This window comes from Zootoca vivipara, chromosome 6 (genome assembly GCF_965207765.1).
Source record: "Zootoca vivipara chromosome 6, rZooViv2.hap1.1, whole genome shotgun sequence".
Classification (NCBI taxonomy): Eukaryota; Metazoa; Chordata; class Lepidosauria; order Squamata; family Lacertidae; genus Zootoca; species Zootoca vivipara.
The window spans coordinates 58,643,150-58,668,889 of NC_142589.1; the positions used below are offsets into that span (position 1 = coordinate 58,643,150).

Here is a 25,740-nt window from a genome sequence, read left to right on the forward strand (position 1 = left end):
TCTCAGTCCTCCCCCCATAGCTGCCAAGTTTTCCCTTTTCTCGCGAGGAAGCCTATTCAGCATAAGGGAATTTCCCTTTAAAAAAGGGAGAACTTGGCAGCTATGTCCCCCGCAGATGACAGTGAACTAAACGGCAGGGTTGTGGTTAGCCATTTTCGCGACAAACACCACCCATCTGCAATATGGATATTCCACCCCACCACCCCACGCGCGCTCTTTTATTTCTTGTGGGCTGGAGAGAAAGGAAAGAAGAAAAAAATCAAACCAGGGAAGTGCCTTGTTTTCAGAATTTTGCCATTCTGCAATATTTTATCTCTATGTTCTTTCTGCTACGGGAAGAGAGAGGGGTTAACGCTTGATACGCGGGGGCGGTGCCGTGGAGGAAATCCTGCCTCTCAATTGGTTCATGCCAGGATGACAACAAGCGTATGGGCGGAGGCAAGTTGCGATTGGCTAAGGTCTGAGGAGCGGGGGGCAAACTCTCAGCAAGAGCGGGAAGACTCGAATTCGGAGGCGCGAGGGAGGCTTTGGCGCTTTTCGCTCATCGGCGTCGGGCGCCATGGCGGCGGCGACTGAGGTGAGTCCAGTGTAGGTTTGGCTCACGCCTGGAAACTGCCGCCTATCAGTGGCTGGCGGTGCGAGAGGGAACGGAGGACATTTGTCTTGGCGGCTGTCGGCGGCCCCGCGGGAAGCACCTAAGGGAGCAAGAACTACAACTCCCAGCATACATTGCGGCTAACCTCGGGTGTCCTGGCCCCCCCCCAGTGTCTTTGAACTACTGTATGGTCCTCGGAGGGGGAATGCACTGCTACCGTTTCAGACTCGTGTGTGTGTGTGTGTGTGTGTGCTTTTAATTTGTCTTGTTTTGTTTTGTTATTCATTCATTGCCTTCCTATCCCACATTTTCATCCAAGGTGGCTACATGGTCCTACCCCCTCCTCGTTTAATTCCCCTCAACAACCCTGTGAGGTAGGTTAGGCTGAGAGGTAGTGACTGGCCCACGGTCACCCAGTGAGCTTCATGGCTAAGGGGGGAATTGTACCCTAGTCTCCTAGGCGACTGCTGTATTAACATTCGCCGATGTCTTGTCATCAGGATGTCACTGATAGGAGTGTAATATACAGCCTCACCTCGGTTTAAGTATACTTCGGTTTGAGTACTTTCAGTTTAAGTACTCCGCGGACCTGTGTACTCAAAAGTGTGGGAGATTGTTGAAGAGTGCCTCTCCCCACTGCACACATACTAACCAGAGCAAAACTAGCACTGCCCAATGCCTTCATTGGGATTCATAATCTCTCTCCCATGCCTGCTTTGTATAACTTTGATCCTTACACTATACTGTACAACTTACATCCGTGGGAACTTCTACTGTGTAGTCTGATAAGCATGCTAAGTTTGATCAATGTACCATGCAGCAGTTTCTGGTTCTGATTTTTAAACAAGAAGCATGTCACTGTTGTGTTAATCATGCCAGACTCACTCTCTGGGCAATATTGCCATGCAGACATTAGACAATTGTTAAGTATAGAATGGAACCCTGAAGAACTCTGCTCCTAAGGGCCCGATGTCATTTTCTTTGCAGTTGGGAGGTGAATGGTGTTGGAGTTGGCTTCTATTTTAAAATTCCATTATCAAAACATTTGCATGTGTTTGTCTCTTTTGTCATACTTATATATGTTTGTGGCTTACAGATTCAGTTGGATGTCGAGGATCTGAAATCTCAGGAAGTGTCTGACAGCGATTCAGACAGTGGACAGGGAAGCTGTGAAATGACTTCTCCAACACAGATAAACAAAGGAGTTGCATCTGTTGACGGTGAAGGTCAGTAATTTACTGTCTTTAAAAACAAAAGGGCGTTATAGAGGTCATTGCATTATTTCAAAGAAATGTCCTATACAACAGTAAATATCTCTAACATATATAAATGTGACATATATAATTTACCCAACATCATGCACACAGTAAGTTAATCCATTTTTCATAGGAGCCTCTACATGCATATTTGATACCTCGCTGCCTACCCCTCTCTCCCACAAAGTTTTGAAAGCCATTTTGATATTGGGACTGCTTTCCTGAAACTGATTTTAAAAAAATAATAAATATTTCTTAGTATTTTCCAAAGTGGAAAACAATAGAACTGAACATTAAAAGTCAAAACATAACAAGGCTTGCTGAAGCCGATTTAAGAAGGAAATAATTACATGCACACATCTGGTCCTTACACTCCTATGAGCTGTAGTAGTTTGTGGATTGTTACCGGAGCAGGGAGGAAATAGAGCCTACAGGAGCTAAATTGCACAATAAAGTTCAATTAAATTACATTGAATTCAGCGTTGCTTATCTTTGACTGCAGTATGTAACTGAATCTGCAATATTTCAAGTGAGGAAAAGAGGGTAAGAAATACGTTTAACTGCTTTTAAGTGTTTATAAAGATGCATGCTATAAAGATGTGAAACTTATATTTTTGACAGATTCTGATGAAGAGATATATGTGACTAAGAGAGTCAAATGTAAGAAGTTCCTCCCAGACAGTGACAGTGAAAGAGAAGACCTGGCTCCTGAGAAATCGGAGGCTGCAACTGGGGATATGGAAAGCATGAAGGAAAATGATGATACATTTGCTGCTAAGGAGAAGAAATCCAACCTAATCTGCCAGGCTCTGCAAGACAGTGATGATGATGATGAAGTGGACAACTTATTCCATAATAAGAACCTTGGAATGTATCCAGAGCTTGGTTTGTCTGAACATAAGTTGGAGAACTCTGGGAAAAAACACAAGAACCACAGAATCCATTGTATAAAGGAAATTATTGAAAAAGAAAAGGGTGCCCCAAGGAAAAGGAGGAAGGAGAAAGAGGAAAAAATGAAAGCTATTAGAGATACCATAAAGAAAGGAGAGGCAGAAGAAGGGAAGGTATGTTGGGAATGAGAAGAACATTTTAAGGGATTGGGCTTTGATGGAGTCATTGTGTGCACCCAAGGTAAAGTCCAGTCTAATGCCAAGTGATGTATTTATATTTTGTGATTCATGCCTCATGTTACATTGACTGGCATGTACACAAGTGTCTCACCAGCTGCATTGTTAAACTGAAATGTCAGTTATAGCATTATGGTATGGTAGTCCAACTTGCTGCTGTAACAGGAGAGAATAAGGCACAGTCTAGATAAGTAGCTCACCATGCAACTGTTCTTGTTTTCATGTCACTTAAGAGGACAGATGGCCATTGCATAATTGAATGTTCCCCTCTATTCTAAAAAACTCTTATCTCATGCACAACACCACTTTTATATAGAAAATGTGATGGGTAGGAGTAATCTAATGTAGGCTTCTCTTGATGTGCTGATTTTCCATGTATAAACATTGATTGAATGCTTACCCACAACATATAATCCTTTGCTCAGTGTGAAGCAGTACAGGCCAGGGACAGTTTTATTGCATGTTATGTTGTTTGTCTAAACTGGGTCAGGGTTTGAATGCAAATAGGATGGGAAGCGTGTGGTGCTACAGACGTTTTTGGACTTTCTGCTCCTATCAGCCTCAGCCAGTGTGATGGTTGTCAGGAATGATGAGAGTTGTACTCCAATAGTATCTGGAGGGCCAGAGATGCCCCACTTCTACTGTGGTGCATGGTATATAATGGGGCTTTGTACTACAGGCGTCTCCCCACTTTTACGTGCAATCTATTCACGCGTGATCACGTATGCGGCACCAGGAAATAAATAAATAAATAAATAAAATGGAATCATACCAGGAAATGACAGAAGAGAGAGTCTTCATGGCTTATAAGGAAACCATCTTCAGATCCTAAAGATGATGTCAGTGAGGGTGGAGGAGGCCCTGAAGAGAGGCTCAGCAGGGCTTGCTTAGGTTGCTCAGTCTCCCTGCAGTAGGAGTAGCAGCCACTTTCCAAAGTGACCTCCAGCAAGCTCCAGAGCTTCAACTCTAGATATTTAGTTTGGATTGAAGAGAGAGCTGGAGAGCAGGAAAAAGCAGGTGCTCCTGACTTACATGATTTTCACTTATGTGTGTGGGCCCCCGAATTGTAACTTCTACATGAGTGGAGGGTGGTCGCCCGTGGTTGGCTTTACTGTGAACTCATATTATGCAGTTGAAAAAAATGATTTCCTTTCTATTTATATAGGAAAGAGGGGGAGGTAGCAACTGCTAACTATTTCCTATATTCTACCTTTCTTGGGCCAGGAGGACAGTGAGAGGTTTTCTTTCAATGACAGTGGGTGCCTGCTGGCTGATAAAGACCTCTTTGAGAATGGCTTAGAGGAAGAGGATCCCCTTCTTCAAGATGAAGAGTCTCTAGAGTTGATAAAAACTGCAGGGAAAGAGAAAGTGAAAAAACGGAAGGTGAGTAATGCTAAACCATCCAAGGAAAATATACAAAGTATTTTTTTTGTTTTGTTTACCTGAACATATTGCCAATCAGTTTTACTGGATGATCCCAAATTATAGTTGGGTGGTGACCAGAGGCAGAGCCTTTAAAGTGATGCCATATTTGTGGAATTCAAGTGGAGAGGGTTATAGGAAAATTCCAAATGTACTGCATTGGAGCATCTTCAAAGCACGGCGTCCCAGTGTGAAATTGGTGGGGATCTGCGGCAAACACCACAGAAACCTCAGAAATAAATGTTTGGTATTTCTGTATGCAATACTCTGTACAACAGTTTCTTTTGGCATGTTAAATTTAATTGCCTTTCCCACCAATACTGGTTCTGAGAGTGAAAATGACAAACAAGATGGATGAATATGAGCAGGCACCCCCAAACTTCAGCCCTCCAGATGTTTTGGACTACAATTCCCATCTTCCCCGACCACTGGTCCTGTTAGCTAGGGATCATGGGAGTTGTAGGCCAAAACATCTGGAGGGCCGCAGTTTGGGGATGCCTGAATATGAGGAACGTCTATTGAAGGAACCTAAAAATGACACCCACACCTATTCACTTTTAGTTTTGTTTCTATCTCACTTTTTTGTATGGTACTTAACAGCACCTCATCTTCCATCCTGCGTATGCCTAACTTTTAATTGTGTCTAAGCCACATGTTTGCTCAAAGCTGTCTTTTCATTTTTGTTGAGGAGCGGAAGGCAGCCAAGCTGGGTAAGGAAGCCATCAAACAGCTGCACAGCGAGACTCAGCGGCTTGTCAGAGGTAAGATTTCAAAACGTTTTGCAAGATTCTGTATGCATGTAGAAGTTTCCAGGTTCTCTTAAAGCCTGGTATCGCCCACTTTAAAAACACGTTAAAGGAACTGAGAACAGAATGTGGACCTCTCTTTGCCACAGACCTTGGAGATTCATTTGCTAGGCAGTACTGTGCTTGCTAGAGCAATGGTCTGACTTGGTATAAAACAGCTTCATATGTTCCTTTTAAGATTTTTGTGTTTTTATCATTAAAAGTTAAACCAAGGCCATACTATTCAAAACTTTCCTTCTTTGTATCCACACAGACCAGTTTAATCCCTTTGTTTCTTTTCTGGTAGAAGCCAACATCCCTCTCCCATATCACCTACCAGAAGCCAAAAGTGTCCATGAATTCTTCAAGCGCAAACCTCGTCCTGCCTTCCAGGGAAGTGCTATGACTTTGCTAAAGTAAGTCAAGCTTGCTTCTAACTTGTTTCTTTTCATGATACAGGCACCTGTAGGTGTTGTAGTAGTGCTGTTATAGAATAGGACTGGATGCAGAATTAATCTTTTTAAAATCACAATTTCATTAATTTAGTTTTTCAAGATAGCCTACAAAAGACTCATAAAACAAATATAAAACATATCAAAAAAATCAGAAACAAAAAAAATAGGAGATGGTTTCTTTTCATTATGATTATATTGAATTGACTCAAAATGGGCTAAAACAAAATGAACATCAGTAGAACATGTTGCACAATTTAACTCTCCTGCTCCACATGAGAAGGCATTACTGTGTCTAGCTATTGGCAGAAATCTGTAATAATTATTCAGTAATTCTCTCCCCCCCCCCTTTATTCATGGATAAATAGGCAAAATACTGCTTTCTGCCCTTAGCCTGATTTCTTCATTTTCTCAAATGAACAAGTTTAAGATTGGTAGTGATCTAACTTGTATTCCCACCCCCGACAGATCAACTAAATATCAGCCCAGTCTGGATGAAGAAAGTCCTGTTCCAAAAAACCCAGGTATCGATTGCAGTGAGAGTTGGAGAGAACAATTTAACCAATCAGCAGTGAGAGTATTGGCAGCAGGGCTTGATCTGCAAGCTTCGGCCCCCTTGAACCCTGCTTCTGCCAGCACAGATGAAACTTCTACTGGTGAAGTGGGAAATTTGGCAAAATATTGTCTTGAGGAAAATGAACAGGGCAGTGATTCCAAAATTGAGTGCCTTAAGGAGGAGCTGAGTTCTGGAAAGCAAGAAAAGCCTGGTCAAATCCCTGCAGAATGCATCAAATCAGTAGAGAATGAAGTGGAAGAAAACTTACTTGAGCAAGTGGAGGCGCAATCTTCAGACCTGGGTGGAAAGCCCAAAGACATTGTGAAGCCACAGGAAGCAGTGTTGTTAGCTCCTGCTGAAAAAACAAAGAAGTCCAAGCTAGATCGGCTTCGGGAGCTGGGAGTAGACCTGACAATCAAGCCTAGGCTGTGTTCCGGGGATGATTCGTTTATTAATCTTGATGAGCCAGAATCTAACAGAGGTGTGGTACCAGCATCCAGTATTTTGCTATGTTGTGATTCTTATTCTCTTGCTATTGCTTATATGACAAAAGATTGAAAAGGGAATTGCTAGGGAAGTTTGCATTGTAGGGGAGGGGAAGGTAAAAAAAAATAGATTTTTCATTCTTCCATGGTATCTTCTCCTAAAACGTTTGAGTTCAATGGTCAGGTGCTATCTGCCACTTTGGATATTGAAATCATTTGTTTCTGTGTAACATGTCTAGAATTGTGACATGCTTTGCTTAAATCAGGTTGTTTTTAGGCCTCCATAGGATATTCACTTAGCATGGTTTAGTTGAGTCTCTCGCTCATATTTAAGCAAGAACACTTTTTCACAAGCCTTCCCACCCACCTAGTATTAATAATTGTGACACATAGCAGTAGAAAACATAAATCGGCACTCTTCCATTAGGAACACAAGAACCTGCCTTATATCAAGTAAGACCATTAGTCCATCTAGTCCAGTACAACCTACACTGACTGGTAGTGGCCTTTCAGTGTTTCAGATGGAGGGCATTCTCAGCCCTACCTTGAGATGCTGGGGGTTGAACCTGTAACCTTCTGCATGCAAAGCAGATGCTCTACCACTGAGCTACGGCCCTTCTCCTTAAGGCTTCTTCAAATGCTTGCCATCACAGTTACCTAGATGTAGTTCCTAATTTCCAAAGGTGTCCTAAAAAGTGTCCCTTAATTTTTGACAGCTGAGGTGCTGTTTGAGGGATGACACTATTTTATTGTCTCAAACCCATCAAGAGTTAAGAAGACTTTTGACATCTTTTATTCAATTGTTAGTGCAAGAAAAACTAAAAAATTATTATGAAAAGGCAGAAGATTTGGCTTTTGCTCATAGGTTTAACCCCAGAATTGTGCTACGTTCATGAGAGAACTATTTTCTCCCACTTTCAACAAAAAATTCAGAAACCCCAACAGATGCTGGCAATTCTTAACAGGAAGACTCTTATTTTTCAACTTGATTGATTTTAGGTAACTTTAGATCCAGCTGAAGTAAGTTTAATTGGCTTTTAAAAAAACGAAAATTACAAAGTCTTTCACAAACAAGTAATAATAGAATGTTTTCTTTTCTTTTCTAACCCCCCCCCCCCGGAAAACAGAACTAGATGCTTTGAAGGAACGTTTTGTGAAGCATGCACTTTACACAACCAAGCCAAAAGCAGAACGAACGGTGGGCTTGAATATCATTCGGAAAGAGACCACTCATGAGGGCAAGGAGGAGCTGAAAGCAGATGTGGTGGCAGTGACGTTGGCTGCAGAAACTGTGGAGGGTGCAACCAATGCAAAGCCAGGTACGCTTTGAGAGAGCACAGGGGCAAGGTTTATTGGGTGGGGATGCTTCCATCAGTTCTCGGGTGCTTGTCACAAATAGAGCTGCAATGGTGACTCAACCAATATAGATTACTTAGTCAGTAACATTTTGATACGCTAAAAAGGTGCCCTTGATTAGAAAGCAGGTTTTTAGTTTCTTACATTTTTTTTTAAAAAAGCAGATTCGCAAAGCTGCTGATGGCAAGCAGCACCTTTGAGAAAGGGAACTGACTAAAATGATGCCTACTGCAACACAAGCACGCATCACTTAGAAAAAACAAAAAATATTATTCATCTTAATTTAAAATAATCTTTGTTGCTCATACAGGTTTAATTGATTGACTCACATTTCCTTAATTGTCCAAATTTTAGTCAATTGAATGACAGCCCTAGTCCCACATGACGAGTAGCTCTGTCCTCTTGATGATACAGTATCCCCAGTTAACCCCTCGTTGCCTACAAAATCTATGCTTCAGGTAAATAAGATCTCACAAGCCTGAATAATAATAATAATAATAATAATAATAATAATAATAATAATAATAATAACAACAATAATAATAATTTATTTATACCCCACCCATCTGGCTGGGTCTCCCCAGCCACTCTGGGCAGCTTCCAACAGAAATATTAAAATACAATAATTTATTAAACATTAAAAGCTTCCCTAAACAGGGCTGCCTTCAGATGTCCTCTAAAAGTCTGGTAGTTGTTTTTCTCTTTGACATCTGGTGGGAGGGTGTTCCACAGGACGGGTGCTACTACCGAGAAGGCCCTCTGCCTGGTTCTTTGTAATTTGGCTTCTCACTGCAAGGGACCTGCCAGAAGGCCATCGGCACAGGCCGCTTCTTCAGGTATACTGGACTGAAGCTTTCCTTCTCCTCTCCTAGCTGGAATTGCTGGTTCTCTTAGTCAGCAAATGAGTTCCCGAACACCCCCAACCCCAATTTCAAATAAACTTCCATTGCTTTTAAAATTAATTGTTGGTGGCATCATTAAAATGTTTGCCTGGGGCAATGACATTTCTGTGTGTCTGTTAAAATGTGCATCTTAGCAGATTTATGCTTACCAGGTGAAAAGCTACAAATGCTTAAGGCTCAACTGCAGGAGGTCATGAAGCTCCGCAGGATGGAGGAACGCCAGAAGCGGCAAGCATTGTATAAATTGGATAATGAGGATATGGCGGAAGAGGAGGAGGAAGAGGAGGAGATGACAGATGAATCTGAGGAGGAGGAAGAGGAAGGCAATCAAGAGGTCTTTCCTTCATTTTGTTTTACATTTTATTCTCTTTTGGCCTACTTCAACAAGTTCTAGTGTATTGCTGACTTCTCACAAAACTGTCCAGGAACTATGAGACTCAGGAATTTGTGCCATGTTTAATATTGGCCTTTTGCCAAATTTATCTGAAATAAAAATTGTAATTAAGTAAATGTGGCTTCAGCTCCCCACACAGCTAGGCACTGAAGTCCAGGCTTTTATCTTGTCCACTTCACTGTTGGAAATTTTGTAGCCAGAAATTTGTTTTGATTTATGAAGCAATTTCCCCTGAGGAAATACAGAAATTCAGGCAGGTAGCCACAGAACCCTGAAGGGCCACTTTGCCTCGTTCCATACCTCTTAAAAGCCACACAGTGGGGCTCTGAATATGAGACAGTAGGAAACGAGGCCAAGAATGACATAGCTGTGCAGAGTATCAACTAGCAGCATATCTTAGAAGCCCTGTTGCAAGGAAATGAAGCATTGCAAAGCCAGGCAGAGTTGTGATTAACAGGTACTTTAGTTTGGCTTAAATATACATATCTGCCCCCCTAGCAAGACCAATTTTGCAATTTTACTGTAGGCAGAATAAATTAAACAAAGGCAACAACTGTTGCATCTAAGTTTTGGAGTTCTGCAAAAATTTAGTAATTGTTTAGAAGACTTGAAAAGCAAGTTTTGATCTGAATTATCAAAGTGGGGTACATTATTAATATACTTGGAATCTGTAAAATACAGCAATAAAAATGGGCCAAATCAAAAACGAAGGGAGCAATCTCTGATCATAAAACATTGTGAATGTCAAGTAGCAGCAGATTCCTCTATTGCAGAGTTTATGCCACCCATGATGGATCATGTCCAGCTGCAAAAGAGGGCATCTGTCTGGGCTCAACATGTTCTCGGACTCTCCTGGCACCTGTTTTTAAATGCTAGGGATCAGAATTGGGAAAAGAAGAAGAAAGAATATAAGGAAGTACATATTCTTCACTGCTGAGATACTCTTGCAGCATGTTAGGAGGAAGGGCTTCTGAACCGGAGACTAGTAGTTTGAGATAGACCAGCTCTAGAAATTAAGTGTTGGCCTTCTGGATCAGTTATCCCAAAACAGGGATGGGGCAGGAAGTAGGGAATGGGAACTGTGATCAGCAACCACTTCTTTATCCTTGCTGCTGGTGGCCCCTATTGTACAGTACCTCTTTTCTTAGTCTGAGCTTTTGGCAGATACTGGCTCCATCTTTTTAAGGTGTTGCCTGTAACTATAAGGGCTAGAAACTGGTTTATCGCATATATTGAAAGAAGAGACTGAAGAAGTCTAGATAACATGAGAATTTTGCTGGATTAGATCAAGAGTCTATCTAGTTCAGCATCTTGTTTCCCATAGTGCCAAGCCAGATGCTTGTGGGTTTTGCAGAGGCAAGTCAGGAAGGCAACGTTCTTCTGTTGTCTCCTAGCAACTGGCCTAATCCTTTTTTTAAAGTCCTGTTTTGTAACAGTAGATTTCATAAGAGTTTTCACTGGTCGCCGTAAAAGTGTATGCATTTGAAGCCATCAACTATTTGTGTTTAAGCATATCCATAAGCAAAAGTTCACTCACTGTGGAATTTGGTATATGTGTGTGTATATTCCACTAGACGGTGGAGTATCTTCTTGGTGAGACAGAGGAAGATAATGAGGAGCTGGAAGAGCAAGGCCCTGCAGATAGTGACAAAGAAACTGACAAAGAATCGGTTGATGAGGAAAGAGCGGCCAACTTTGTGCACTGCACTGCTGTTCCAAAACTTTCCTCAACGGAGTCAACCTTGCTGCTGTTCAAGGATAACTCTTCAAAAACAGGGTAAGCTTTAGTTTTATTACAGGGCTAGCCAACATGGTAAACTCCAAATGTTGTTGGAATCCAATCTGAGCCAGCATAGCCAATCATCCAGTGTGTCCAACAGCAACTGGAGGGCACCACATTGGCTATCCCTGATTTATGGAGTGGTCCTTATTACCTTTTAAGAATATGATTATCCTTCATTTGAGCTGTTACTGTTTCTTGCAGGTGTTTTCTTCCAAGTGAAAAAGCTGAGGTGGAAGAAGCTGTGGGAAGATCACACAAGCCAGGTAATATATCTGCGTATCTGTAGCTGGCATGCTCTATCTTGTCTGTTTTTTCATACTGTGCCTTTGAACGACAAACTAAGCTACTCTTGTAACTAAAATATATGTCTTGAAAACTTTTATATATAAGTCTTTCTGCTTGTTCTCTTCATGATTGAATCGTGGGCAAGCATTTTACCAAAGCATACTTCAAAAATTACCAATATATTTCTTTTAGTTACAAGATAAGTTTAATACACAGATACATAGGTTGATTAAATTTTGGGAAGGTCTATAGAACAACCCCCTCTGGGATAGATGCAATCCGCTGCTTGCCTTGGTGCAAACCTATCTTGGCTTACGGTCTGCTAAAGTGTGGAACAGAACCCCACTGGATTTACTGCAAGGAAAATGTGAAGTTGCAAGTCCTTGACTCAAATCTTCACATGCTAGAATTGAAGCAGTGTGTGGAGAGCTGTGTATGTAAGAGATGAAACTAGGAGAGAGATGTATGGGATATAGTCGCTGGATGAGTTATACATAACTAGGTTGTAAGGAGTTGGGTGAGCAGATCATCTTAGTGTATATGTGGGCTGTTTTATGTAGCTTGAGCTGTTCCTCATTCCATGTTTGTACTTCTGAAAACGTTCAGCTGTTTCCCTACGTTATTGCAAATGTTTCATTTTGTTGGTGACTTCTGTTTCAATGAACCAGTGGTTTCCCCTTTCTGTGAGACACTGAAGATTTGCCATTACTGGAAACAGGATATTTCGTGGGATTGATTTACACTTGTGCTCTAGCAGAACTTTCTTTGGGGAAGACCCAGGGAATGAATTTTGCTTGGCACTCAGTGATAAACCAATTCCCACAGTTGGGGTCTGAGCAAAACCTCAACCGTCCCCCAAATTCCATGGAGAGGGATGTCACTTAGTGCAGGTTGTCTAGTAAAAATATTGTTCCCTCTATAACCAGCTCAGGTTGTTTTAATTCCTCTAAAAATTAGTAGGCCTTTTTCACTTTCCTTTTCCTTCTCTTAGAAGATGAAGATTCATTTTTACTGCCGAACTTGGCAAAGGAAAACAGTCACAACAGCAGCTTTGAGTTGATTGGATCTATGATTCCCTCCTATCAACCTTGTAATAAGCAACTGGCACGCGGGGGCAACTTTCTGTCTGCCATTGGAGTCGTCCGCTCTCCTTCTCCTGGCTTTTTCAAAACGAGCTTCATCAGTTCTGCTTCCAAGGTCAGATTTTGATCTTTTTTGAATCTTTAACTAATAGCAGTTGGTCACTCAGAAGAGCAAATATGTAACTTTAAGAACTGGTACCTGAATTTGCTTCTCCCCCCCCCCATCCCTCTCCACTCGATTTTCCTTTTTGAATCATGTCTGTTAAATGGTGAGCTTGCAGGCAGCTGCTGTTGTTTTTAAATCTTCTGTGTGGCATCTAAGAAAATGCTTTATACATAATGGATAGCAAGTATTTGTGAAGTGTGGAGTTTTTTTTTAATGCAGTGTTTACCATAGGTACAGAAACTTAAGCACACCATACACATGAGATACACCCTTTAAACTGTGCAGAAGGGTCACACTCCCCTTGTTCTTTTCATTGCACAGGTCATCCAAAAGGGTGATTATGCTGCTTCAGTGCCAAAAACAAGACCAGACACCCGATCAAAATAGCTCTAGAAAATTGGTGTCATCAAAGAGTGTCTGTTGGGCATCAACCACTAATTCAAGCGTCTTGTCCAAAATGGTTATGTTTGTGGCCAGCTAATAGTTGGAATAATCTTGAGAATTTCTTAAGGAGAGGCAGGAAGAGTGCCTCTTTTTTGCTAGGTGGTCAGGGTCATTTTGTAATGAGGACTTTGTAGTGTCCTGGACCCTACCTCTCAACCGTCTTTCACTTGTTATTAAGAGCCATGCTTTTGTGAACTGTCTTCAGTTCATTAATTTAGCAGACGTAACTGTATTTGTGTAGGTTTTAATAAGCTACTCTCTTGTAGTCTCCATTTGAGAACAGGTCACAACGACCTGCCTATGCTAACCCATGGCATTTATTTATTTATGCATATTTATAGTAATAGAACAGCAGATCCCAGGGCAAGATACAAAACAACCATATACATAAAATTAAACATGAGAATCTGAGGATGAGCATCCCAAAGCTCTTGTTCCCCTGGCTAGTAGCAAAGACCAGAATGTATTTCCTTTAATTCTGCAGCCTTAGGGAAACCTTTCTTTCTTTGCTTCCTACGTCCAGAAATTCAAAGTTTTTGCAAATTGATTAATTTTTGTATGCAAACATTTATAATTGATTCCAATTTTGTATTGCTTCAGTTTGTTAGCTGCAGAGTTCTGGCCTGTACTTTTAATTTTTCTAGTTTGAATTTTTCATTTTCCTAGTTTGAATTTTGGCTGCAGTCTGCCTTTTAATTCATGAATCTAACTGTGTTCTGCTTCTTATCTGCTTTAGAGTTCAGGGAAGGCATCTGAGCCTTCCCTACCCATAGAGGATTCCCAAGATCTCTACAACGCTACTCCTGAAGAGAAAAGCCCAGTTCCAACAGCTGGGAGGTTCCAGTTCCAGTTCTCCCTAGAAGACGACACTCAGAGTCAGTTGCTTGATGCGGATGGGTATGTAATTTGGAGAGTTGGCTCACTTGTGCAAGTAACTCTTTCAAAATAGGTAGAGTAAGGTTGCAGTCCTCAACACACCTACTAGGAAGTAAAGCTCCATCGAACACAGTGGGACTTGCTTCCAGGTAGGCATGCATAGGATTGTGAATGGTTAGAACAAATAAACAGAGGGATGAAATGCACCCACAGTTCAGGGAATGGTTTCTCAGTCTCAGAAATGGAAGCTGCTGGTTTGCTGTTGCCTGTGCACTCAGTATCTACTAGTGGTAGATAATAGGCTTGAATCCTGAAACCCACAAGAGGAAGGAAGTATGGTGGTAGAAAAGAATAAGTTTCCACTTTTCAGTCCAAGACACAGTGTCCTCAATGACTTAGCAATTTGCATATGAAGTCAAGTTGCTGGCTCTGTGACAAATCCTCAACCAGCAGGTCATATTTCAGAGTTATTTAGTTCACAGGCCTATTGGGAAGGTGTGTGTGTCTTGATCCTTTTGCCTATTGGCAGCTCGTGGAATGAATCTAGCCTGAAAACAATTTTTATACAGGGCCCACAGCCCTACCAAATCTTAACCCAAGGTGTAAAAAACTTTGCCCATAGTCTGGAGTGGAGTGAAATCATTTTCAAGTTATTTTTATTTTGATTTATACCCCACCCTTCAAGAGGTTCCCAAGGCAGCTTACACAAAGTTAAGCCGGTCATTAATTTTGCTTTCAGGTTTTTGAATGTCGGCCATCACCGGAACAAATACCAGTCATCCAAGGATCGCCTACCGTTGGCTAGCATGGATGAGAACGCCATGGATGCAAACATGGATGAGCTGTTGGATCTGTGCTCTGGCCAGTTTGCCTCTCAGAACAAGTGTCCTCCCGACAATTACCATGGCAAGAAGCAGAACATGGAAGAGCTGCTCAACCTTTGCTCTGGAAAGTTTGCTTCTCAGAGTGAGTTGTGGATCTTGCTCCTCATAGCAAGAGCTGGGGTTGCACATACCACCTTTGGTAGGCTTTTGCTAAATTCTACACCCAGAATATGATGATCAAACCAAAGGGAAAGAGGCTAGTAGGTACTGGTACCTAGTTTTGGCAAGTAAATTTAACAGTTTTTTGTGGATTTTTTTTTAAAATGGCAATTTTATTCAATTAAAAATAATTTTTACTCTGATTTTCAATTTACACACTGCTGAAGGCTGCTTGCAGCATAGTAGACACATGTAGGAAAACAGTAAACAAGATAAGGAGGTGAGAACAGCATATATAACAATCTGATTAAGGAAACCTGTATAAAATGCAACAGCTCAGTAGTCTGACTGTTTGCCCAAAGAGTTCTTGTTGTGACTGAAGGCCACTGTCAAGGGAGCAAGAAGTCCCATTCTAGGAAAGAAGTTCCTCAAGCTGGCAGAAGTTTCAGTAAAGTGAGGGTAGAGGGACACAGATCAAAATTGCAGTTTTAAATAACAGTAGAGTTTGAGTAAAGGAGAGATGGAAAGACACTGAGGTTTTTTCTTTTCTTTTTTGAAACCAAATCGTTTTAATGAGGAGAAATAGCAGAGAAGGGTGCAACACAGAAGCTAGCACACCAGCGCCTTTCCAAATTTCTTCTTGCTGTACCCAAACCTTAGTTTTAAACATAGTGTCTCCCCTGCTTGGTCTATTATCATTATTTATTGACATTAGATTTATTACCTACCCTTCACCAGCAGGTTCCAATTCAAAAAATTTAAAAAAATAGAAGTAGTTAAACAGATTACAATCACAGGAATAGAGTGGGCCTCAAAAGCACACATCTTGGGTATCAATGGCTGGGTCCAACCTCTGCCATTGTTGACAGTTGTTACTTTCTCAGTCTTAGTATCTCTCCATCCCTGTTTTACTTAAACCCCTGGTGTTGCTTGAAACTGCAATTTTCTTTACTCAAACTTTTGCTATTGTTTGAAACAGCCACTTTTCCCCCTTTCATTGTTCCTCTCTTCTGCTCCCCTGACTTTATGCAAACCCTCCAGTGGGAGCTGTACATTATATCTTACATTATAATATGTTACATTATAATATATAGAGAAATAAAAGCCCCTAATACAGTATTAGGTAGAGGAATTGCTGTTTCTTTAGCAGTAGCAGCTTTTTAATAAGTTTAAGGGCTGGGGATACAAGAACACTTTATCTGGGACCAGCTGGGTTCTGCCTGTTGGACCCTGTTCCAGTGACATCTCAATTCTGGTTTCTTTCTCAGATTCTCCCATTCGATCCTCTTCGGCAAACCCTAAACTGGAAAAAGAGAACAGCACTGATGATCCAATGGCTGAGGCAGTAGCTCTTTGTTCTGGCTCTTTTTCAACTGGCAGGTAAGCCTTGGAGATGTGCAGCTCAGTTCTCCAATGGTTTTCCTGTCTTCATCAGTAGAGGGAGCATGAAAACATCCCTTGTATTGAGATAATAGGTAGAACTGGGAGGAGAAAACTTCTCAGTTAAGCAGAATTCTTCACTAATCACCAAGAAGTGGTGCTACCTCTCCTTATTGTTTACTTTTCTACACCAAACTAAACTCCAGAAAATTAGCCACAGCTAGTCCATGGCAGTGCTAAGTACAGTGACATCTTGGAGACTGTGAGGATAGATAAGTCCTAATGCTTTTTGTTTTGTTCACCATGTTCTGTCATGGCTAACTAGGTGTGATAGGCTGTACAGCAGGGGCGAGAGGCCTGTGGCACATTCCCACTTTGCTAGATTTCAGTTGCTAAGCAAGTCTTTTTCCCCTGCTTTTAAAAATCCTTTCTTGTAGAGAAGTGGAAGAAGATGAGGAAGACGAATTTGGAGACTTCTGTCTCTTAACAGATGACCATGCCTTCGATAGTGAAGAAGTAAGTACTGCGAACTGTTGCAGTTATTCCAGAATTAAACACCAGGCATGCATTCCGTACAAAACCTTAACTATTTCCACTCCCACCTCTATAGCCAATGTTCTACTGAACTAGTCAACCAGAAGCTAATGGGCAGGGCTGGGTATGCCCCAGAGTAAATGAATTTGAAGAGAAACTCCATTCTGCAGCCCGAATTAAGATGTGCATACTAAGCAAATTTGCATATTTTCCTTACTTTGTGTAACTGATTCTGCCTTTAGTAGTCATGAGGAGTACCTATGCAGGGCACTGAAGCCCCAATATCTTGTTCAGTCACCCCACAGGCTCCTGAGATTTCAACCAACATTGCCCTGTGCTCTTCCATTCCCATTTCTATCACTTTTTAAATGAAGCTGGAGGCTGCACCCAGGAGCTCATTCTGTGGGTTTTCTATACTCCTAAACAATCATCATGTAGACACCACCCTCCTAACGGTGTTTAAATAAAAGAACAAGCTGAAATATAGAAGGTATTAAAAGAGGTGATAAGATACTAAAGGAAATTCTGAACATTGTTTCCTGGATTGATAGGATGAAAAGAACAAAGAGGAGGAGGACGATGAGCAGGAGGAGGAAAAGGAAGGAGAGACAGAGGAAGAAGAGAGTGAAGATGAAGTAGAAGATGATGATGATGATGATGAAGAGGAAGTGTTAAGACGAAGGGAAGGAATGAAGAAGAAATTGTAAGTAAATCCTTCTAGCCTTTATAGTTTTGCAATAAAAGGATCAATGCAGTATATGAAGCTAAGTATCTTGGTGAATTTGCTAAACTTTATGCACTTAGAGGGGGATAATCACCTCCTCAGTTGATCTGCAGGCAGGGGAGCGCTGTGTGTGTTTGTGTGAGTGATATCACACCAATGGCTGGCATGGAACCTTCAAGTGTCAGCCAACAGTGAACAACAACAACAACAACATATTACTTAGATCCTACCTATCTGACTGCGTTGCCCTCAGACCACAAAAACCTTAGCCACCCCGGACTCAGACCATGGCTCGATGCAAATTGGACACAGACTGAGATATGGGGGTTGGTTAAGGCAAATCTGCTTTTGCGCTGAATGGTTGGTGAAGGCAGCGTGGAGCAAGGAGACAACAGTGGGAATCAGCTGCCGCTTGAACAACTGCAGGGTTTGATAGCCCAGTTCCATTTAAGGAAAGGGTGGGCTGACGATGAAGCAGGCAAGGTGAAGGGTACTCAGAGGGCTAACCTGTTTATTTTTCTGGATGCTGTTGAAATGAGCTCAGTGACACACTCTTGTGAAGACACCACAAGAAGGCAGCAGCAGGAAGGAAAAAAACTCCCAGCTTGATTCAGTTTACCCTTGGCATCTGTTCTTATTTCAAAATATTAATACACTAAATTCTGTATTAAATAAATGGCAACAAATGTTTCTGAAATTTATTTGGAACAATAAAAACCACGGCTGAAGGCAAAGGTTTTATATGATGAAAGGAAAAGAGGAGAGCCTCAGGTTTCTTGTTTTGCTTCATTTTGATTTGGACTGAATTGTTTCTATTTTGTTGCATCTTTTAGAAGCATAGATTTGGCATATATTAATAAAATAATGATACGGTAGTAATACTGCTACTACTAATAGTAATAATGCATAACTAGTTTTTAAAAATGTAGGCTTACAACTTTTGTAGCCTTAAAGACTGGCATGATGTTGGAAAATTACAATTGTTACATGTTAGGGTATCTCCTAACATAGGATTTGCAATATTTCACAGTATCTTTAAGTGTTGTACTCACACATTGTGCTGTACTTTGGTGAGTTAAGCACATCCTGTGTATGTATGGAAGTCTCAGTTCGACTCCTGCATTGCAAGGTCTAAATGTTTTTTTCCTTGAAGGGCTGAGAACAGAGTCTTGGAGGGCTGGATTTGAGACTCTGCCAGCTACTGTTGGCAGTTCTGGGTAAGATGAAGTGCAGCAGCTCCTTAAATCTTTTTAGACTCAACTTGGAATACTGGCTTTCTTTCCCTCCCCTCAAAACATTTCAGCAAATTGCAGGACTTCATGGAAGAGGAGGCTGAGCTGTCAGGAAGTGAGATGGGGAGTGAGGATGAATATGACGGTGAGGAACTTGATGTTTATGAAGATGAAGTCCTTGATGAGGTCCTCCCTACAGATGCAGAACTCCAGGATCAAGTCAACAAAATACACATGTCAGTAGCTGCAGATATATCAGCTTAAAATACAGTTTGTTGTGGTTGTGCTTTTCTGAAAGCACAGCCTTGTTTTTGAATGAAGACTAATTTCAGTTTCCCTCCCTTAAACATGGATACTTTTTAGGAAGGTGATGCTGGATGATGACAAACGACAGCTGCGCTTGTATCAAGAGAGATACCTTGCTGATGGAGATTTGCACAGTGATGGCCCTGGGCGAATGAGGAAGTTCAGGTGGAAGAACATAGGTATAATGCTGTCTTATTCTAGAGCAAGCCTGCACAACTGGTGACCCATGAAGATGAATGAGCCATGCCTGATACAAGTTGATAGCCCCTGTTTGTGGTCGCAGGCGGGGGGGGGGGGGACAATAAGGCTTATTGAGACCCTATATGGCTTGTGTGTGTTGAGCTTAGTGGGTTACAAATGATCCTAGAGGAGAGAAACAGACCTTTACTCCCCACCATCTTTCAGTCTCTGAAATATGTAATAGTTGCTGATCTGTTTTACATTTTTGTGTGGCTTTTATTGTATTAAAATTGTAAGCTGCTTTGATACTGTTTATGCAAATATGCTGTCCGTCCTGCAGACTACATTGGTAATCCCAAACTCCAGCAGGAGGGTGTCTCGCTTTCCCCTTCTGTCCGTACCGCAACTGTCCAAATCCCAGTCCAAATCCTCATCTCTTTCCCCCCCACCAGGCCCACAATGCTTTTCTGCATTTAACACTTTTCCTTTTAAGTAGAGCATTTCAGGTGGCAGTGGCCAGAACCAATTACCTTTCTGTCTCCGTTTTCAGACGATGCTTTTCAGCAGGATATGTTCCACAATGATGCAGAGAACGATGATGAAAATGAAGACCATCTGGATGAGACAGAGGCGAAGTGGAGGAAGGAGCGCTTTGAGCGGGAGCAGTGGCTTCGGGAACAGGTAGCTTACCTTCGTGGATAGGCTTCTTCCTGGACCATTTCATTTAGCCTGCTTTTATGACAGACTGAGATGAGAGCTGAAATGCCCCCCCCAATCTGTTCTTGGTTACAAGCCATAGACACTTAGTATTCTTGGTGGTGCAAACATTCTAATGTAAGGAAATATGTAATAATACTGAAGATAGCATCTTCCATTGGGCCTGTATCAGTGGTAGTCTTCATTATAAAATAGCAGGCAATATGGAGGAAGATGTCTGTGGGAGTTTGTAAACTTGATGGTGAAACGGTTTAAAAACACAATTGTTAATGTCCATTAATGGATTGTGAAGTAAGAACTGTGCCTGTATCTTACAAGTAAAGCAAAATTTCAGTAATAATTTCTTTTATGGGTTATTTCACATATGTATTTTTTTTAAAAAAAAACCATACATAACTTGTTTTAAGTATACCTCTAAAAGGCACTATAATTGGCATCCCTTGTCAGAGAGGTAAGATCGGCTGCAATTCCCTGAAGAGGGTACACTCAATGACAGATGCAAGTTTGCTGCCTCATAACAGTTAGTACTGGCCTCTTAAGTCCAAAGAGTGGTATCCAGCTAAATACTGTATAATCCTGCATATAAGACTACTTTTTAACCCAGGAAAATCTTCTCAAAAGTCGGGGGTTGTCTTATACGCCGGGTCGTATTTCTTATACGGCGAGTATATCCCAAACTCTATATTTTAACTGGAAAAATTGGGGGTCGTCTTATATGCCCAGTCGTCTTATTCGCTGGAATATACAGTAATTCTGCCAGCACGAGCAGAACTTCCCCTCCCTCTCCTCTCCCCTTATGCCTTCTAAATCTACTTGGGGAAGGTTGAGGGAAACCCACAACAGATTTAGGGGGTGCAAGCAGGGAGGGGAAGTTCCATTGTGCAGTTCCAGAAGTATTTGCACTAGTGGAACTGTTTTGTTGGGCTCCTCCCAAAGTGTTTTTTTTAAAAAGCAAAAGCACATGACTAATAAAAGTGACATTCATTAAAGAAACTGCACCTTTTTTCAGTTACTTTTTGTTCCATGCTTATAATGATGTGATCTAATGAAAATTCTGCTTATTTACAGTCGGAGAAAGGGGAAGAGGAGGATATCGATGAAAACAGCCAGTTCATGAAACTGGCCAAAAAAGTCACGGTCAAGTCCCTACAAAAGAAAGGTACACCTGTTTCTTACTGAAGAGCTATGAATGCTAGCAGAATGCTAGCAGAATGGGGATGGGTGGGCACCAAAATTCAGCACCAAAATTCCACACCAAGGCTGCAGGTTGATTGAAAAAATACTTTTGCACCCTAGTGAGACTTTGATATCATTTTAAATATTGGTAAGCTATAAAACAGCTCACAGAAATAAAACTTCTAAAATGCCAGATCGGTCTTAAAAACAGGATGGTAAAACAATGAAAGAGGCAGCAGCTAATATGATTTAAAAAAAACCACAAACTGCAGTCATGGCAGATCAACGGTAGCCATCAAATGTCTTGCTTAGAAGAGTAGGTTTAACCTGGGCCTTGGATTTATGGTAATGCCAGGTGCCTCATTTCTTTAATTTTCTGGAAAGGGCTTTCCATAAGTCAGAACACCACAACTGAGAAGGCCAACTTCACATTGGTGTTTGCCACCACAGGGTTGATTTTCAGGTTTTTTGAATGGTCTCAGCTGTGGCCATACTTCCAAGTGGCTTGTTCCTAAAACCTTGCTGCCTTTGTACAGAGCAAGTGGCATTGGGAGGGGAATTTCGCAGATATATATTATTATACGCTACAGTTCTTAGTCTTTCTCTTGCAAAGTTTCAAAACTTTATCTGTCTTTTGCTTTCCTAGCAACTCCCTCAATAGCTGTACAGGAAGCTAAATCACTACCCAGAAATCCATTTGAAACTTTCCGGTCTGCCAGTGATCCACAGGTCAGTACTTTAGTAGTTTTGAGAACAGATTATTTCTTTTGAGAATTGATTATTTCTTCCCTTCATTTCTCATGTTGCATCTAGACAACTTTCTTTAAAATTGAAGGTGGGCCTAATTTTTGAGATAGGCGTACCAAATTGCATAATGAGTCACATCGCTTCTCTTTGAACATTGTAGGTCTGCTTATATTATTTTATTTTAGTAAACTAAGCAATGGAGAGCAAGTGGATTGCTAGTCCTGATTTATTTTTCCTGTCAGAAAGAACAACTTGACTAGCAGTTCTTCTGAAGGCTTAAATTGTGTTCAGTGTACTACTCAGGTCATGTTACTTGAATGTTATGCCTCTGAATAATAATTAATAATTAATAATTTATTATTTATACCCTGCCCATCTGGCTGGGTTTCCCCAGCCACTCTGGGCGGCTTCCACCCCTCCTCCTTTTTGCAGCTGAAGAATGGATCACTGCTGAACAGGCCCAAAGCAGTCCTGCAGAAATTGGCAGCCATGTCAGACCTCAACCCAAACGCCCCCAGGAACTCAAGAAATTTCGTCTTCCAGACACTCTCCCCAGTCAAGAGCGAGGAGACGAAGGAGAAGTCCAAGCCCCAGGTAGATATAACTTGATTTAAATTGAACAGAGTCATTTACTTAGTCTGCTTTTAATTTTTTTGTTCCTTGAACTGGGTATGCCTCAGTAGGAATGGTCTGCGGCAGAATTTGCATTCTTGGCTGGCAAGCAATTTGAGACACGATCATGCTATGGATCCAAAGCACAGCTTTCTCATTCATATTGTAGGCAGAACAGCATTATGTGGCATTCATTCATTATGCCCCACCTTCCAGAACACGGTCCTTCCAAAGTAGCTTACAAAAAACATTAAACATCAGGCAAAACAAAGCATCCTTCTAATGGGGCAGCTGGTGTTAAACTGGTGCTGGGAAGGGGCAGGAGAAAGTCCAACTGCAGCAAGCATTGGGGTAGTCTTTGCCTGCCTCCTAGTATCCTAGAATCCTGTTTATAGGACAACCAATGAAACACCTTGGGGGTGGATTCTTGGGCTATAGATGAGCACATACCTTCGTAAGTATTACTTTGCACAATCAGTAATCCAGTACTTGCATTAAAGGATCTTGTATATTAGGGCTAGAGTTGCTGCCAATCAGGTTTGATTAACCTGGGCTAGAGTGGCCATAAAGATGCCCTTCTTTATGTATCTTTGTGCTCTTTAGCATGCCAATGACAACCCTGTTTGAGATTTGAAACCTCTGCTTTAGGGCAGGATAGTTAATCCATCCGTAGAGGCTCCCTAGGAGTTCAGAACCCCTCCTTCCCACAACAATATTTCATTCCTTTCTGGGTTTGTCAGCCTCCTTGAAGAGTGCTTTAGTGGGGACTCGTTAGCACTGCTTGAAGGTAAGGAAGAGTAGTTTATATTCAGGAGTGCAAATGATAGAAGGAAGCTGGAGAAGGGACAGAAACGGGCAGCATTATCCATATGAAGAAAGATTTAACAAGTCGGGTGTTTACAACCAATAGGGGAAAACGTGCCTGTGTTTTGGGGTATGTGTGACAGAAGCTTAATGATAACTGGCTGATGTGGGGGGCAAAGGGCCAGGAACCTGATTGTAACCTTCTCATTACATCTGGCAGATCATTGCTATGCTAGATTACCTTTTGGTGTGATCCAGCAAGGCAATTCTTACATTTTGCTATCTTGAGTGTTTTCCTGGCTGTCAGCAGCTACCTCGCCTTCTTAAATGTGACAAAGAGACTGTGTTTGTTGTCTGCTTGGGCCCCGACCCAGCCAAGTTGCCCAGGACAGGAATGGTACATGGCCCTCTTAGCAGGAAAGGCCAGCTGCCATCCTATGGTCCATAATCAAATATGTACTGCTGAGTTATTATATAATCCAGACTTGAAAATAGCCACTTGCTCAGTTGCCTGTGGCAAATAAGAATGTCCAGGGGACATAAGCAGGGACCCTCCTTCTCACAGAGTGCAGTGTTCTTTTTGCAGTATCAATGTATATCTGAGCCAATTAAGTTAATTAAAAAATTCTCATGCTCAAAAGATTTTGTGGTCTCATGGTTCCTGTCACCTTCTAGGTCAAGAAGAGAGCTCCTGTCACCATTGCAACACCTTCTCCTAAACGGCCACGGATCGATGGCACTTCAGCTCAAGAAACCCGGAGTATATTCCAGTACTTGGAGCGATAAAAGACATGGGTGGAGAGCACCTATGGTGCTTGGTCTTAGTCCAGCTGTTGCACAGACTTCTCAAGGCAAGGAACTGATGCAACACTCTCTAGAGTGGAACCCTTTTGATAATGAGATGCCTGGAATGTCACTTGGCCTGCATCCCTGGGTGCACAAATAAGAGAGCAGGTGAAAGGGTATGTTCTACCTGTTGGATGCAGCTGCAGCTAGAGTACCAGTCAAACCTGGACTTCTCTATATTGGTCTTACCTTCAACTTGCACAACCTGCATTGCACTCCCAAGAAGAGTTGTGGGCCAGGCATTTGAGGCCTGTGTTTTCATGCTTTAAAAAAATGATTATGGAGGCTGAATATCTGCCCCGCCTGTGTTTCGCTAGTTGTTGAGGGCATCCTGACACTATATATATCTGAAAGTTCTAGGGCATTTTTAAATCAAGGTTTTAACTTTTTCAAAGGCAATTTTGGTTCCTTTTTCTGTTCCCCACACCTCATTCTCATGTTCAGTTGCTGCCCCTCCTTTTTAAACAAAACATGTGAAACTGAGGCAGGGAAAGTCGTCTTCTGCCCATTGTGCATCCTCAGTTCTCCATACCTTTATTTGGACACTTAAAAGCTTTCAACATGAAAAATAGAAAGGGGGGGGAGGATTTTTTTTTAACAGTTACATTCAATTTTTGAGGACAGATTTGAAATTTGAAAGATGAATGGAAATAAAGAACATATTTATGGCTATATTTAGAAAGTGTTGCAATGAAGACATCTTACAACAGCATCTTGCCTGCGTCTAAGCATCCTCAAAATTTGTACCTCCATGATCTCAGAGGAGTCATTCTGAATTGTAAATATATTCTGCCAGGGGGGTGGGGGCGGAGAGAAAGTATAGTGTTAAAAATGGATGTGTACAGATGATTAAAGATCTAAGACTGTGCAAGCAGATTTTCAAAATAAACCAGTGCTTTTTAAATCTACTGTAGAACCTGGAATGTGTTAGGGCCTAATCTATAGATTCCATACGAAACTATTTAGCTTGTTTCTCAGGGAATTAACTTTCTCTTAAAAACTGCCTTTTGTTAAAATTATGCATTTATATTGATAACTTTATTTTATTACATATACCTCCCACCTTTCCTCCAGAGGTGGGTGTACATGCCCTGCTTAGCTTTAGCAAGATGGTTACACGTTACAGCTTCAGGCACAATTTTAGAGCATGTAATTCTCCACCCTCAATGGAGTTAATCTCCGGTTTTCTCAGCCTTCTTTTTCTGGTTATGTTTTCAGCCACCTGAGGGCACTGTTCAGAAACAAGAGCTATTTGGTCAGGTCCAAGGAATGAGAAAGTAGGTAAAGGGCTTTCTTTTATTAAATGACTTCTCCTAGCAGAAAGCTGCAGCTATTGAGCCCTGCCAAGCTGCATTTCTCCAAAGCTGTGATACTCAAAAACTTTTCTTTCTTTTGCACCAAGAAAACCGCATTTTGTATCCTGTTTTGGGGGAGTGTTGAAAGCAGAGACTGTCACTTGCTGCTCTCTCTCTTTGGCGCACTCCTTTGGCTACAAAAAAAAAACCATGTTGCTAGGCCCCCTTTTTAAAGAAA

The 25,740-nt window shown here is 41.5% G+C and overlaps 1 protein-coding gene across 1 annotated transcript; it reads left to right on the plus strand.

Annotated features, from left to right (window-relative positions):
- Positions 1-445: 445 nt before the first annotated feature.
- Positions 446-25,114, plus strand: CLSPN (claspin). The gene is made up of 24 exons (XM_035119158.3): positions 446-577; positions 1,692-1,821; positions 2,473-2,915; positions 4,203-4,361; positions 5,089-5,161; positions 5,493-5,601; positions 6,106-6,674; positions 7,806-7,997; positions 9,089-9,270; positions 10,905-11,107; positions 11,315-11,376; positions 12,390-12,595; positions 13,827-13,987; positions 14,706-14,932; positions 16,218-16,329; positions 16,767-16,845; positions 17,415-17,566; positions 18,891-19,055; positions 19,183-19,304; positions 19,856-19,986; positions 21,091-21,181; positions 21,845-21,927; positions 22,378-22,539; positions 24,037-25,114. The coding sequence occupies exons 1-24, from the start codon at positions 560-562 to the stop codon at positions 24,145-24,147; spliced, it is 3,942 nt and encodes a 1,313-aa protein (XP_034975049.3). The 5' UTR covers positions 446-559; the 3' UTR covers positions 24,148-25,114.
- Positions 25,115-25,740: the final 626 nt, after the last annotated feature.